The 15331-nt window shown below is 39.0% G+C and overlaps 1 protein-coding gene across 5 annotated transcripts in view; it reads right to left on the reverse strand.

Moving 5' to 3' along the window:
* LOC130086901 (carcinoembryonic antigen-related cell adhesion molecule 1-like) overlaps window positions 1-15331 on the reverse strand; it is a 344428-nt gene that overhangs the window by 237971 nt on the left and 91126 nt on the right. For 2 of the 5 annotated variants that reach the window (XM_056253125.1, XM_056253124.1), the window contains exons 2-3: window positions 14048-14377; window positions 362-703 (exon numbers count right to left, since the gene is read on the reverse strand). The exons of 2 other annotated variants lie outside the window; for them this stretch is intronic. In XM_056253125.1, the coding sequence (XP_056109100.1) occupies window positions 362-703; window positions 14048-14377 (672 nt within the window). The remainder of the gene's footprint in view (window positions 1-361; window positions 704-14047; window positions 14378-15331) is intronic. One more of the 5 variants, XM_056253127.1, reaches the window with a different exon arrangement.

Consider the following 15331-nt stretch of genomic DNA (forward strand, 5'->3'; position numbering starts at 1 on the left):
AACCTAGAACATCCACACAGACAGAAATTATTACTAGAGATTGACTGATAATTCATCCAGTATTTAACAATATTGTTGACTCATATTTACCTTTCTACCTTCTACATACACCTTTCTGGTCATCAGTTGTAAGATATCGATTTAACTTATAAATGGCACCTTCTGTTGTTTTTAACAACAGCCGTTAAAAGCACAATATTCACTAAAAAACTAAATTTTTCATGTTAATAACATTAGTCAAAAGGTCATTGAGTCAAAGTTCGCTTTTTTAAACAGTCATTGGGTTGATTAAAAAAAATGTGAACTTTTATTTTTTTTTCTCAAAAGAAAATGCATTTAAATGGCTGAATTATACACTCACTAATGACAGTAAGATTGAATCTCTTCACTCTAGTGATGCTGAAGCTGCTGTTGTTGAAGATCATCTGTAGTTTATATTCTCCAGAGTCTGTGTTTCTGGTGTTTGTGATGTTCAGAGATCCAGTCTGATGATCCAGCTTCAGTCTGTCTCTGAATCTCTCTTTACACTGAACATCTGTACAGATCTTACTCAGATCTCCAGTGATTTCAGCGATGAGAATGTCATTAAAATACCACATCATCACATCACTTGGTTTTCTTATTACAACAGGATCTAAAGTAACAGATTCTCCCTCCTTCACTGACTTTCTCTTCACTTCATCTTGTTTAGCAGCAGAAACACCTGAAACACAAACCAACAGATGATTAAAGTTCTTTAGGTGAAAACAAACAATTATTTATAGCGCTTTTTACAATAGATTGTTTCAAAGCAGCTTTACAGAGATAACAGGAAAATAATGAAACAAAGTATGTTTCCAGAAGAAAATAGCATCACAGCCCAGCTTTTAAGTTCAGTGAGGTTTCATTTTTGTTGTAAAAAAGTTATTAATTTAGTTCATTTATATAGCCGCTCTGGAGAAAACCGTGATGTCATCGTCCAGCTCAGTTCAGCTCTGATATAATAGTGTCAATGCAGGCAGATCAATATTATTTTTCAAAATTATTGTTGAATATTAAAGTAATTGTTAAATGTAATGTCCCCAACTAAGCAAACCAAAAGCCAATGGCAACAAAGGTGAAAAAAGGTGACAAAGGCGACAGTCGCAAGGAACCAAAACTCCATCAGGTGGTATAATGTAGAAAAAAAAAACCTTGGTAGAAACCAGGCTCAGTCTGGGGTGCAGTTCTTCTCTGGCCAACGAACAAACAGTGTATGATTCAGGCAGTATTATAGGTAAGAAGTCAGATTGGATTGGAACAATCAGAATATTATCCAGATCCATCTGGTCAGAGGAGTAAAGTCCAGGTTCAGAAAGTAAAAGTCCTCCTCCAGGGCTTCAGACTAACTTTTTTTTACTAGGAGCGCTGTTGCCCCTGACTGAAAATTTTAGGAGCGCAAGCAGAAAATTTAGGGGCACACCTTAAATCAGCTTGTAATGCAATTATTCAAATTTCCCCCAAAATAACTGTAATACTGACAAATTATTTAATAATAAATACACTTAACGTACAGATATTACAATATGCCATTTTATTTTAACTTCACATGGCTCCAGACTAATATTTGAGGGCAGCATCACCGAGACACTGAGTTCTAAAGAAACATATCTGGTAGCACTGGGGCTGACAATAAAGCACTAAGCTTAATTTAGGGTGTAGATGAAATTATCTTTAGGTTATTATTATTCATAATCTTAGTATTTATTAAAAAGCAAAAGGAGTGAAAATAGCCAATAAACATCCTACTGTTTACACTTTTTTTTATTTTAAATAAGCGTTTAAATAAGAGTTTTCTTACATCTTAACATTTTTCGTTTTAGGACAATCTTTGAAGGATGAACAAAAAATGTGTTGGACATCACTTTAAAAATAACATTTATATATGATATTATAGTTTTGAAGTGCTGGAAAAAGATATGTAGTACTTGTAAGCGTTTGACTATTTCTGTCACAATACCATATTTATGGAGTTACTACATTAGCTAAACCCATAATAACAGAGAACTCTGGGCCGAATCGGAATGTTTCTCACTGGATCTCGTAGCGATGATGTTATTAATTCTGAGGCGAATTCAATGGATTTCTTCACTGGATCTCCTAGTAACAGTGTCGCGTGATCGAGATCGGCCCGAGACTGGCAAGTTCGGGGCGCTGCGCTGTCTATTATTGGTCCGAACTAATAAACGGTCCGTGAAGCATAAATGAGTACCGCATTTTCGTTCCGCTTTCATATTGTTTGCATTCGCTGCTCGGTAACGAGTCGATAGATCGCTTGCTCATTGCTCAGATGCACATAGCAGGTTGGATATTTGTCTCCGTCTCCTCCCTTTCTTTACTGTCTATGTCTCCTTCTCACAGGCGTTTACGCGGTCGATTATCTCTAGGACCCTCCCCCTCCACACATTAGCCACTTACAGTGTGCCATTCCCTATACTTGTCCCACTCATTGGCCTAGGGCTGTATTGTCCTAGTCGATTAGTCGATTAATTGGTCGATACGTTCTGGTTCGACCAAAATTCTGATTGGTCGATTTTTTCCCCCGCGTTCATTTCATCAGTTTTGCCGCGCTGAGGCGCATCAGTGGAGCTCGTGCACTTTATTAGTAATGCTCTTTCCTCTGCGCTCTCTGGCGCTCTCACAACTAACTCAAAATTATGAACTCAATTCACATGTAGAACAAAAACTCTTCCCGCTGGCTACAGCTTCTCAGGATGCCGATGAAGCAACACTCTTTCCGCTGTTCACAGCTTCCCGATCTGCAGACACAAACGGCAGCATGCACGAGCTTCCAGTCTCTCTCTCAAACCGCTGTCAGCACGGCCCGCTTATATGCGGTCTCCTCACGCCAATTACTGAAATCACAAACAGGTGTTTGTCATTTGCACTTGACCCACTTACTCACCGCTCGGTTCCGCCCTCGCTCTCCCGCTACAGACTTCGCTGAACCACGCCCCCCTCGCCACACCTTGTTTCACAGGTAACAGTCTGTCTTCAGAACAACCCCCTTGTTTTCACCTTTTTTGGATTAGCCGAACCCAAGAGAGAACGATAAGTAGGCTATTGAAGGTTTGATGTTGAATATTATTTATTTAATTGTGAGAGCGTTTAATAGTCAGTCCTCTTCTAAGATGTCAACAACAAAGAAATCGACAGTGTGGCAGCATTTTGTTAAAATTGATAACGGGAAAAAGGTTGAATGCAAAGTGAGCAAGCAACCACACCTCGACGACAAACATATCATCTAAAAGTGGTAAGCTCACTTGTCTGCGTTAGCTTGCCCTGTCTGTTTTGAGATGGCTATATGAACAAATCAGAATTTGCATATTTCAATGTTTTAGTGTGATAACCTAACTTTTTTATTTTTTGTTTGGAGCCAAATGCGCAATTGCGCTGTGCCGACTGTTTGTGTTAGTTTTGAGCCTAAGATGCTTTATTTTTCAGTTATGCACTTTATTTCGTTTCTGCTCTTGATCTGGTTTGTTTAATAAATATTCTGTGTTTATTAAGAGTAAAAGCTTTACGTTTATAGTCTATTCGTGTCTCAGCCGCGAAGCTGATCTCTCCTATGTTCAGCCTGTGCGAGGACATGCACAGAGCGGCTGAAATGATAGTGTCTGACAGTTATAACATATGACAAAAATAATTGTCTAAATTATGTTGCATATTCCTCAACAGTTCTTGTGATGATATCAATAGTTGACAACATAGTACTATCTTCGGAAATCATAGGCTATGATATTACGCAGGTGCACGTGATGCAACGCTGTCAGAGCCGACAGACTCGTGTGTCAGACTCATTTCAGTGCAAAATAATTAGGTCAAAAACGATTGAATATACTGCAAATAGCCTACTAGTTTTTTTATGTTTATTTATAATTCATTTAGGCGGACAACAAGGCTTCCAAGTACTGCGCACTGTGCGCAGCTAATTAATTTAACGTTTTTTTTTTTTCTTCTAACGTCATTTTTAGTCGATTTTAGTCGATTTTTAGTCGAAAATGTCAGGACTTCAGTCGACCAAGATTTTCTTTGGTTGAGTACAGCCCTACATTGGCCTGCCAGTCATTCCGGATTCATTGACGCACCCCTTCCACGTTTAACGTGTAAAAAAAAAAAAAAAGGGCAAATTTACTGGTCGCACATGTGCAACTGGATGTAAAATTCAGTCGCACACTCTCAAATTTTGGACACAAAATGCAACCATTTGGTCACAGTCTGGAGCCCTGTCCTAAGTATTTTGTTCCAATCACCTGGATTTGCTAATGAGCACAGTTTTTCAGCAGTGAAATCAGCTGTTCAATCAGAGTTCATGGGTGGAATAAACATATGGCAGGACTTTTACTTTTTGACCACTGGACTTTACACCTCTGAATCTGGTTGAAGATCAGAGTCATCACGCCGGTATGGAAACGGGTTTGTTGAGGATCAGTGCCGATGTGTCGATGAGGCCTTCACAGGGGAGTGTCTAGTTGACACGTTGCGTTGTGGTTGTGTCTAGGCGCAGGTCCTCCATCTGATCTGGATATGGCCTGGATCCGGCTGACTTCCTCATGCGTTGTGGTCGTGAGCGGTTATTATTGTGAAAATAACCAAAATAAAATATTGGCTTATGGAAATACCTTTTTTTTTTCCATAGGGCTACATCAGGAAAAATATTGATTAATGCCTTGATTATAATCACTCATTACATATACATTGAAGCAGCCAACATGACATCATGACTTTTGCGTAAACATACACGCCACTTTCTAGTCAAGTGGCGTGTTATCTATACGCATTTTGAGCTATCCGCGTGTATCCGCGTGTATGTCTACGCCATTAATGTCCGAGTGATTCCGCGTGTATGTACATCCCGTTAAATGTCCGAGCAAAACGAAGCAAAATGTATATCTACATCTAGGGAGCGATATTTTTTTTCCTAGGATGGTAGGGGAAGACTCATAAATGCTATTAAATAGGGCTGGGCGATATATCGCACGATATGTTATGCGCATCTCTTCAGTAAAGCCGGTTCCTTGATTAGTAGTAAATCACCTTCACCTGCTTTCAGATGGAAGATATGATGCAGATATGAGTGTTAAATTAACACTCAAGAGTGTTAAAGTTAATGAGATAATTAAGTGATTAATTTAGTGATGATTGAGCATTATTGAAGACACCTGATGTTAACAAGCAGAATCACTGAAGGAGAAAATCACAAATTGTAAGCCACCGGTATGGCGATCAGTGTTTGGTTTAGTGGGACTCTTGACCCTTATACTTTCATCTTTAAATTTTGTTTGTCTGCTGTTATTGATTTATAACAGTCAAATGAACACAGAAAAGTGTGATCTGATAGTGTTGGTTATGTTTGGGCATAATCATGCTGTGATCTGAAAAATGAAACTTATTGAGATAGTTTGGTTTAAATCATTAGCAACAGCTTTGTGATCCTACAGCATATTATTATCAGTATTTTTCTTATAAACATTGTTCTGATTAAAAATAGTTTGAAATGAATTTATTTAGAAACACAGACATCAATAATCAGCCTGTGAATCTCAATAATGGTGACACTAATAATGAATGTTGCAGTGGCTGCCACCAATCACAACTCATTAATGGCTCCCATCATGCATTGCGGTATGAATAAATTATGATCTGAATTGTCTATGTAATTTACTTTTCCTAATTGAATATTCTGCTCGTCACCATTGTTGAGATGCATTGACTGAATCTTGATATCTGTGTGTGCCTAAAAGAAAGATTTTTTTTAAACAACTCTTAAAAAAATCCTTTACATTATATCTAAAATGCTGGATATTTATGTAGAATCACAGTTATGCTGTAATCAACAGCATAAATCACAAACAGAAAGATCAAATGATGATTGTCATAAAATAACCGACATAATTAGATCATTTTTTTCTTGGTTGATCTGGCAGTTATAACTCAGATACAACAGCCAAACAAAATCTAAAGTTATTAATCTAAGGGTCAAGACCCCAACTAAAGCAAACAATGATCGCCATAACGGTGGCTTACAATTTTAGATTTTCTCCTTCAGTGATTCTGCTTTAGGTGTCCTCAATAATGCTCAATCATCACTCAATTAATCACGTAATTATCTCATTAACTTTAACAATCTTGAGTGTGGACTCCCATATACACTCCCAGGAGTGTTAGGGGGCTTTTACACTGGGCTCGTTTGCTGCGGTCCGAGCCCGAGCGCGTTTGTTCCCGGCGCCCCCCGCAGCGTTGGTCTGGTTTCACACACAACTTGATTCTATCGAACCCTGGTGCATTTGCGTGCATGTGACGTCATCGCAAACGTGCACGGCGCATGATAGAAAACAGAACGCGGGTCAATATTGTGTTTTTTAAAATTAATTCGCTGCTATTATGCGCAGTTGAGTGAACACTACAGGTTTACTGTGCGTGTGTCATACAAGGTGGACTTCTGCTGCTTGCAAACGGACTCTTTTTAGGAGACAGAGGATTTCCAACTTGTTGCCCTGATTCCACGCGCAATGCACGAATACACTGCACGCAGGCTCACTCTCGCTCGTATCCAAGGTAAATCATCAACACTATCATCCCTTACAAGCGTTTTATTTAACGAAATACATCACAATAAGCTAAAAACGCATGCGCAGGTTACTTTACTTCCTGAACAAGTGCGCACCCGAGTCCGTGTTGCTTTCACATTCACGCGAACCGCAGCACGGTTCGGGAGCAACCGAACTCAGACCACCTCTTCCAGGTAGTCTCGGGTTCGGTACCCCAGTGCGCACCCGGGTCCCATGAAAGCGTTCACATTAGCGATTTTTCATGCGAACCGTGCCCCGTTCCGAACTAAACTGCCAGTGTGAAAGCCCCCTTAATTTAACACTGGAGTTTTTGCTGTGTACAAAGAGCCGTAGTTCACTGACAAGCTGAGCAATATCGCATTAATTATCGCTGGCGATACGTCCGCGATATTAGTGCGATATGGCTCAGCTTGTCAGTGAACTACGGCTCTTTGAAGTAAATGCCGCTCCATCTGAAAGCAGGTGAAGGTGATTTACTACTAATCAAGGAACCGGCTTTACTGACGAGATGCGCATAACAATATCGTGCGATATATCGCCCAGCCCTACTATTAACCCCAGTGACGGGTAGGTTTAGGGACGGGGTTGGGGTAGGTCATATATTTATATATACAGTAATGTAACGTTAAGTCAACAGCGTTCATAAACACGCTGAAAAGCGATTATGCTTGTTGATAGCACGCCAAAAATAGAAATACGAATTGGCGTGTCATACACACGCAATTTCATGAGATCAGTCTGAAGCAGTAGTGGATTCTAGGGCTGACTTCTAATAGTCGAGGATTCGACGATTCGATTCGGAGAGGTCTGATTCGACTGTGAACCTCATAGTCGAATAGTAGGGAAGTGTTATGTTACGTAACCAATAGGGGTGTGACGGTTATTATATAACCTTGAGACCGACGGTTATAGTTGAACACCGTCATTAGAACTCTATAACCGCCAAAACCGTGCTATTCAAATATTTTTACAAACATTTTTTATCATAGAGAATGTTTAAATAGGCTACTAATATCATCTTACGAGGGAAGCGGAGGCGGAGTGAGTGGTGTGTCGGAGGCTGAGTGCTGGAGATGATTCGGGAGAGGTCTGTGCACCTTTACCGATCAGAGCGCGCGCTGACACGGAGTAGGCTAAAGCCTTGTTTATACCTATGGTTTATACTCGACGCGTCCGCACCAGCGCGAAGGTGCGCACGGCAAAAAATGACGCGTTGGGTGCGCAAAACCGGCAAGACCCCATTTCTGTGTGCACAGCTTTTTTTGTAACAGCGCGCGCGACGCCGCATCCGAGGATGAACGACTTCAAGCCGAATCTGCCCGAGCATGTAGGCTACGTCTCACCGCACCGGCTCGCAGTTTGCGCGTCTAAATTGCAAAGTTCATTGCAAAGTTTTTTTATTAAGGTTTTGTTTACTGTGTGTGATTTATTTAAAACAAAGTACGTTCATTGCAACGTTTTTTTTTTTTTGTTAAGGATTCATTAAATGGAAAGCACATTCACTTCTAGTTGTCTTGCTGTTCATTTTAAATAAACATAGAGCGAGTTGTCCTATAACAGACGAACAGTTATTCAACCGAACGTCTAGCTGCTATCTAAAAAAAAAAAAAAAAAAAAAAAAAAAAAAAGGTTCGACTATCAGTCGACTACGGCAAAATCTAACGAATCAGATTCGACTATGAAAATCCTTAATCGAAAACAGCCCTAGTGGATTCCAATCCCCTTCACTATAATCATATTTTGTCATTTAACCTTTTCAATTACAAAGGATGTGCTAACTAGTTTTGATTTGGTATTGTCTTTGAAGTGCTACCTATTCCAATACAATATTGTCACTATATATAGCAATGCTCTCCCACATATTAAGCTATTGTAACTGCGCTTATTTCCGTTGTTGTCATAAGTAGCAGTGGTAATAGACAAGAAATGTACAGTTTTCTACCAACTTGCTGACAACGTTTCTTTAGTCATTCGGCAGTCTTAAAGCCTGAACCCCTGCAGGAAATCCAGCCTTACAGAGGTTGTTGATTAAGATGATTTAACGAGTTTAGTCAATTCTTCCTCTATTGCAAAGAATGACTGGAATTTTTCCCTCAAAGAGACTACAATGCACTGCCTGATGCGATACGGTAGTAGACGGTTGCATAGTTTTAATTTTCTCTCTAATATTTTCAATCTTGTAAGTAAAGAAGTTCATAAAGTCATTACTGCTCTTTGGAAACTTCAGAAGCAGAAGATTTATTTCTTGTTAATTTAGCCACTGTATCAAATAAATACCTAGGGTTGTGTTTGTTTTATTCTAAGAGATTCGAAAAATAAGCAGATTTAGCAGTTTTTTAATATTATATCTAAAGTATGATTATGACAATGAGTTGGTCCTGACACGTGCTGTCTAAGGCCCCATCCACACTACTGCGTTTTAGTTTAGAAATGGAGAATTAAAACGAATACGATCTCCGTCCACACCAGCGTTTTAGCTGCATATTAGAATTGATCTCCGTCCACATTAAAACGACTGAAAACGCGGATCACGTGACCATTCACCAACACTGGGCATGCGCGTGCCGTTGTAAACACAACTTCATTGATAAAATTATCCCACCATGCTCTGGGTTAACCCCAAACCGACGCTCCATGTACGGTCAACGCCGCCGCTGCACACGGGAATGGTCACAGACAGGGCCGGTTCTAGACATTTGGAGGCCCTAGGCAATATTCATGTTGGAGGCCCCCCACCCCCAATAAAAAACTCTTGAAACAAATATGATTCTTAACCTTTTAATTTATACAACATTTAATTTTAAATGTTTTTACTTACACAGTAAATAAGTTTGGACACATTAATATTTTTTATGTTTTTGAAAGAAGTCTCTTATGCTAATCAAGCCTGGATTTATTTGATCAAAAATACAGATAAATAATAGTGAAATATTATTAAAATTAAAAATAATAGTTTTCCTATTTTACTACTTTAAAATATATTTATGTGATGCAAAGCTGAATTTAGTGTCATGTGATCCTTCAGAAAACGTTATAATATTCTGATTTATTATCAAATGTTAGAAATGGTGCTTAATATTTATTTTGTAACCTGTGATACTTTTTTTCAGGATTTTTTTTTTTTATTATTATTAAAAAGTTGTTTAAAAAAGTCTTCACTATCCCTTTTTATATATTTAACACATCCTTGCTGAATATTCCTGTTTTTCTTTTTCTTTTTTGTATTTTTGATCAAATAAATGCAGGCTTGTAGAGCATAATAAAAAAACATTAAAAATAGTAATTGGTCCAGACTTTTTACCAGTAGGCTACATATTAATCAAACTTCATCTAAGGTAATCTCTTTTTTGTTTAATGAAGATGTTATTGTTATTGTTATTTTGCTGTTTTATTCAATTTATTCACAGTTCCAGAATACCACTTCAGTGATATATGCTTTTATCATTTTTTTCATAGCTGGTATGGGCAGGATTTTCCCCTCCCATTTAATAAATATTCGACTGCAGAATGCAGATATTGTCATATTATTAATATAAGTAGGCCTAATATGATATTATGCATTGCATTGCTAGCTTAAATATGCTATACACAAATGAAGTGGAAGAGAAAGACACGATCGCTACTGATTTAGAAAAAAAATTCTAAACTGATATTATTGGCGTAAGTAGGCTGATGTCAGACAGGGTATAATCATCAGCAGAATTTAGAAGATAGACCCGAGATCCTTTATTTGAAACATTTAAAAATGTTGTAGTGTGTTGGCTTTTTAACTTTGAATTCAAACGTCTTTTCTTTTACCTTTGTGTTTTTAGTCAGCTCCCGACGCGATGTTATTCATTGTACGCGCAAATTCAAAGCGTCGCGTCTGGGCACGTTAATGACGCTCGCGCTCTTTTAAACTCGTAATAAAGCGGTGAATGTTTTTTCCAGAAATGACGCTGATCTACAGTACAAGTTTATATTTAGAATACATTGCAATCACTCCAAAATAGATGACGACAACGCACACACCTGCATTAGAGCTGTGCTTCTTTGCGTGCCTATTTAGGCTTTTGCTTCGCAGCACCTGATGGGCTGGCGTTAATGTGACGTAATGTAACAGTCTATGGTTAAGATAAACATCGTCACTATTTTTAGTTAATTAATAAATATTGAAATAAATTGTAGATAGGACATTTGTAAAAAAAAAAAAAAAAAAAAAAAAAAAAAATGTATCCCTCTGTCTGGGCCCCATCCAGCCAGTCGGGCCCTAGGCACGTGCCTAGTTTGCCTTTGCGTTAATCCGGCTCTGGTCACAGATCGCTCGAATAATAGCTTGACTCCGGCGCATGTAGGCAGTTATAGTGTTGTAAAATGCAGAATTTACTTGTACAACAGCTGCTAGCAAAGATATACGCCATGACTGATGACACCCAATCATAGAGCCGAGCGTGAGCCTCTACTACGTCATCGTTTCTAAAGTCCTCCGTTTTGACCCGTCTACACTAAAACGCCCTCCGGAGATTCAAAACGAAAAACGGATCGGCAGCGTTTCTAAACTTCTCCGTTTTGGCCATTTTAGTGTGGACGGGAGGTGCAAACGTAGCAAAAGGTCTCCGTTTTTAAACGAAAACGCAGTAGTGTGGACGGGGCCTAACTCAGTGGTTCCCAAACCTGTCCTGGCGACCCACCAACACTGCACGTTTTCTTTGTCTCCCTAATCAAACACACCTGATTCAACTCATCAGCTCATTATCACATGGGTTAATGAGCTAATGAGTTTAATCAGGTGTGTTTGATTAGGGAGACAAAGAAAACGTGCAGTGTTGGTGGGTCGCCAGGACAGGTTTGGGAACCACTGGTCTAACTCCAATAGAGATCAGAAAGTCTCTAAATGCCAATCCCAATGCGTCTTTTTTGTTATCTACATGTATATTAAAATCACTAGGACTTTATCAAAGAAGAGTTAGTACTGGCTTCAAATAAAGTCTGTATAGTGCCCTGGTGACCTGTATACAGTAGTTAGCACAAATATCAAGTGCGATTTATAATTTACAATAGATAGTGTTACATTAAGCACCAACACTTCAAAAGAATTATATTTGAAACTAGACTTCTCAGTAATTCTGAAGATATTACTATAGATTACAGCAACACCAACCCTTTTCCTTTCAGACGAGGCTCATGTTTATTAATAGAACAGTAATCTTGGGGGGTGGACTCCTTTAAAATAATGTAATCGTCTGGTCTTAGCCAGATTTCTGTCAAACACATTGAGGTTATAATCTGTAATCATATCATTAACAATAAGTGCTTTTGTAGTAAGGGATTGAATATTCAGCAACCTAAGCTTTATCATTTGTTCATCTGTATTATATCTATTTTTTATTTGTTGAACATCAATTACATTTTTACCCTTAATGGGTTTGGGAGTTTTTTGTATTTCCCAATTCAGGGAACAGACACAGTCTCTATATGATGATATCTAGTTGAAAGAGTCTCTATGTGATGGGATTTATCTGACCTCAGTGACGTGAGACAGCTGGCAGACGGTTTAGCCAGTCTGTCTGCTTCCTGACCTGAGCCCCAGATTGTCATGTTTGAGCTCTACGATTATGTACCATATTACTAGAGAGAAGAGCAGCATCATCCCAGGAGGGATGAATACCATCTCTTTTCAACAGGTCAGGTCTGCCCCATAAACTTTTCCAATTGTCTATGAACCCTATATTATTCTGTGAACACCACTTAGACAGCCAACCATTGAGTGAGGACAGTCAACTAACTATCTCATCACTCCTGTGAACAGGAAGGGGGCCAGAGCAAATTACAGTGCCTGACATCGTACTTGCGAGTTCACACACCTCTCTAACATTAATTTTAGTGATCTCCGACTGGCGAAGTCGAACATCATTAGTGCCGACGTGAATAATAATCTTAGAGAATTTACGATTAGCATTAGCCAACACTTTTAAATTTGCTTTGATTTCAGGCGCTCTGGCTCCCGGCAAACACTGGTGACTATGGTGGCTGATGGCTCTATTTGTCCGTGTAATAGAATCGCCAATAACTATGGCACATTCAGCAGGATTCTCAGTGGGTGTTTAACTGAGTGGGGGAGAACCTGTTTAATAATAATTTATTACATTTATATAGCCCTTTTCTCGGCACTCAAAGAGCTTTACATAGAAGGGGGGAATCTCCTCAACCACCACCAAAGTGCAGCATCCACCTGATGATGCGACGGCAGCCATATTGCGCCAGAACGCCCACCACACGCCAGCTTACTGGTGGAGAGGAGACAGGGTGATGAAGCCAATCAGTATATGGGGATGATTAGGAGGCCATGATGGACAGAGGCCACTGGGCAAATTTGGATTTTTTGTGACCAGAGTGTCAGGACCTCGGTTTAACGTCTCATCTGAAGGACGGTGCTCTTTGACAGTATAGTGTCCCCGTCACTACACTGGGGCGTTAGGACCCACACAGACCACAGGGTGAGCACCCCCTGCTGGCCTCACTAACACCTCTTCCAGCAGCAACCTGCTTTTCCCAGGAGTCTCCCATCCAGGTACTAACCAGGCTCAACCCTGCTTAGCTTCAGTGGTCAACCAGTCTTGGGCTACAGGGTGATATGACAGCCATATTTTGGCGTCTCACAGTCACCCAGTTGCCCTGCTGCGCAGGCTCTACAGCCGGAACAGAACAATGTACAGAGTTCACTAAGCTAGTCGCATCCAAAGCAGTACCTAAATCCCTTGCATTCTTACTTTCCTCGATTAAAGTTTGGATGCGTGTCTCTAGTTCTGAAATCTTATCCGTCAGCCTGATTATCTCCCTGCTTTTGTCACATATGAAGCTCTCACCGCTGACAGAGAAGGTTATACTATACATGTGACACGAACTGCAAGTGACAATAACAGGAGAATACATTACTCACCGTGTTTGTTGACTGATCCTACTTACCACAGTTGTTTGATAGACTCGTAAAAGGCGCAAGAGGAAAAAAAAGACTGCAAGCACGGAGGGCAGGTTTACAGGCTAGCGAGATACTAGCGTGTTGTGCTAGCGATAACGATTTAGATAAAAGCTAGCGATGTCAGATTAGTGTGATATTAGACAATAAGCGAACGCCACAACATCAGAACTGTGATCACAAATGCAATTGCATAAGCCCTTTCTTGACTTTCGATATGAAAAGCAATATTTGTTTTGTCCTCAAACACATTTTACATAACTTACATCTAATCCTCATTTAAACAGATAATAACAGAAGCTGATCAGATGTGATTATATGCCGTCATCTCCCTCTGAGCTCAACTGCAGGTTCTTATTAAAAAAATTAACTGTTAAAACTAATAACTTGTCAATGAGATCTGAATACTGTAAGTATTATAACTGAGGAAAACAAAAGAAAATAACCAAATATCAAGCAAATTAACAATATTTAAATTGCATTTAAACATTCACTAACTCACCATGAACAGAAACATTGAAGATTTTCCCACTGATGCTGCTCCTGCTGATGATCTTCAGTTCATAAAGTCCAAAGTCTATTGTGTTGATATTTCTAATGGTCAGAGATCCAGTCTGATGATCCAGCTTCAGTCTGCCTCTGAATCTCTCAGTCCCTTCATTACACTGAACATCTGTACAAGTCTTATTGAGATCTCCATTGATTTGAGCGATGCGAGTGTCTTTAAAATACCATTTAATATCTTCTTGTTGGTTTGTTTTAACACCAGTGTTTAGAGTGACTGAATCTCCCTCCATCACTGACACTTCATCTGATCCAACACCGAAAACACCTGGAGAAGAAATGAACAGTTTTTCTACAATATAGTTTAATCTGAATTTGAATAGTAATTTGAATCTCCCACATCAATAGTGTTTAGCTACATTACATTTTAATTTGGAAGAAGCTTTTCTCATATTAGATTCAAGTTACATTAGTCAACACTTTAAAGTATGCGATTGATTGTTTGGGTTAACACAGTTAATGCAGCATCTGTTTTGTCCTGGCATCCTTTGGCTAGCATTACATTATATGATGATGCTATAATTCATTTAAGTGCTATTAAACCATTCAAGCACGCTAAGAAGGAAAAAACACAAATGTACTGGCGCATCTGTGAAGCGGCTCTCATATGCTGTGTTTTCCACCAACTGGGAACCCGAGCTGTCGAAATACTATTGAGTAAATTGGCAGCGGGCAGAATCCCACAGACCAAAACATGATCAGACATTCTGACACAGAACCCACATTTCAAAGATAAATAAATGTATATTTGTAAATAATGTCGCATTATTTTTATTAAAAAAAAACTGTGAACAGCGTGTTTTCTATACAGTACATATCTGCAAACATATTACAGTACGTTTATTCTTTAGTACTATAGTATTACAGCTGGTGCTCTTCCGTCATTTTTGTCTGAAAAATTGTACATTTGTTTTTATTTTTAATTTTTTTCTTCATCGGAATGGTACCAAACTTGGAAAAGGTTTTGGCACTTGCTATGTGAACACACACACAAACAAAAAATCATGGACATGATTCGAACAGGTTAAATGGTCCTGAAAAAAAACTTGTGCTCCTCGCGGGAAATGAATGGGAGACGAATTCCATCTAGTGAAAACTTTTGGTACTGTCTCAAATTTTAAACACAGCTTGTTTAGATTTATGGCTTTGATTTTCTCAGTTTTAGAGCAAAACGTGTTTTTGAAAATAAAATATATATTTCATATATTGAAAATAGTAGCCT

The sequence above is a fragment of the Rhinichthys klamathensis genome, unplaced genomic scaffold, assembly GCF_029890125.1.
Source record: "Rhinichthys klamathensis goyatoka isolate OS25496 unplaced genomic scaffold, OSU_Roscu_1.1 h1tg000103l_1, whole genome shotgun sequence".
NCBI lineage: Eukaryota > Metazoa > Chordata > Actinopteri > Cypriniformes > Leuciscidae > Rhinichthys > Rhinichthys klamathensis.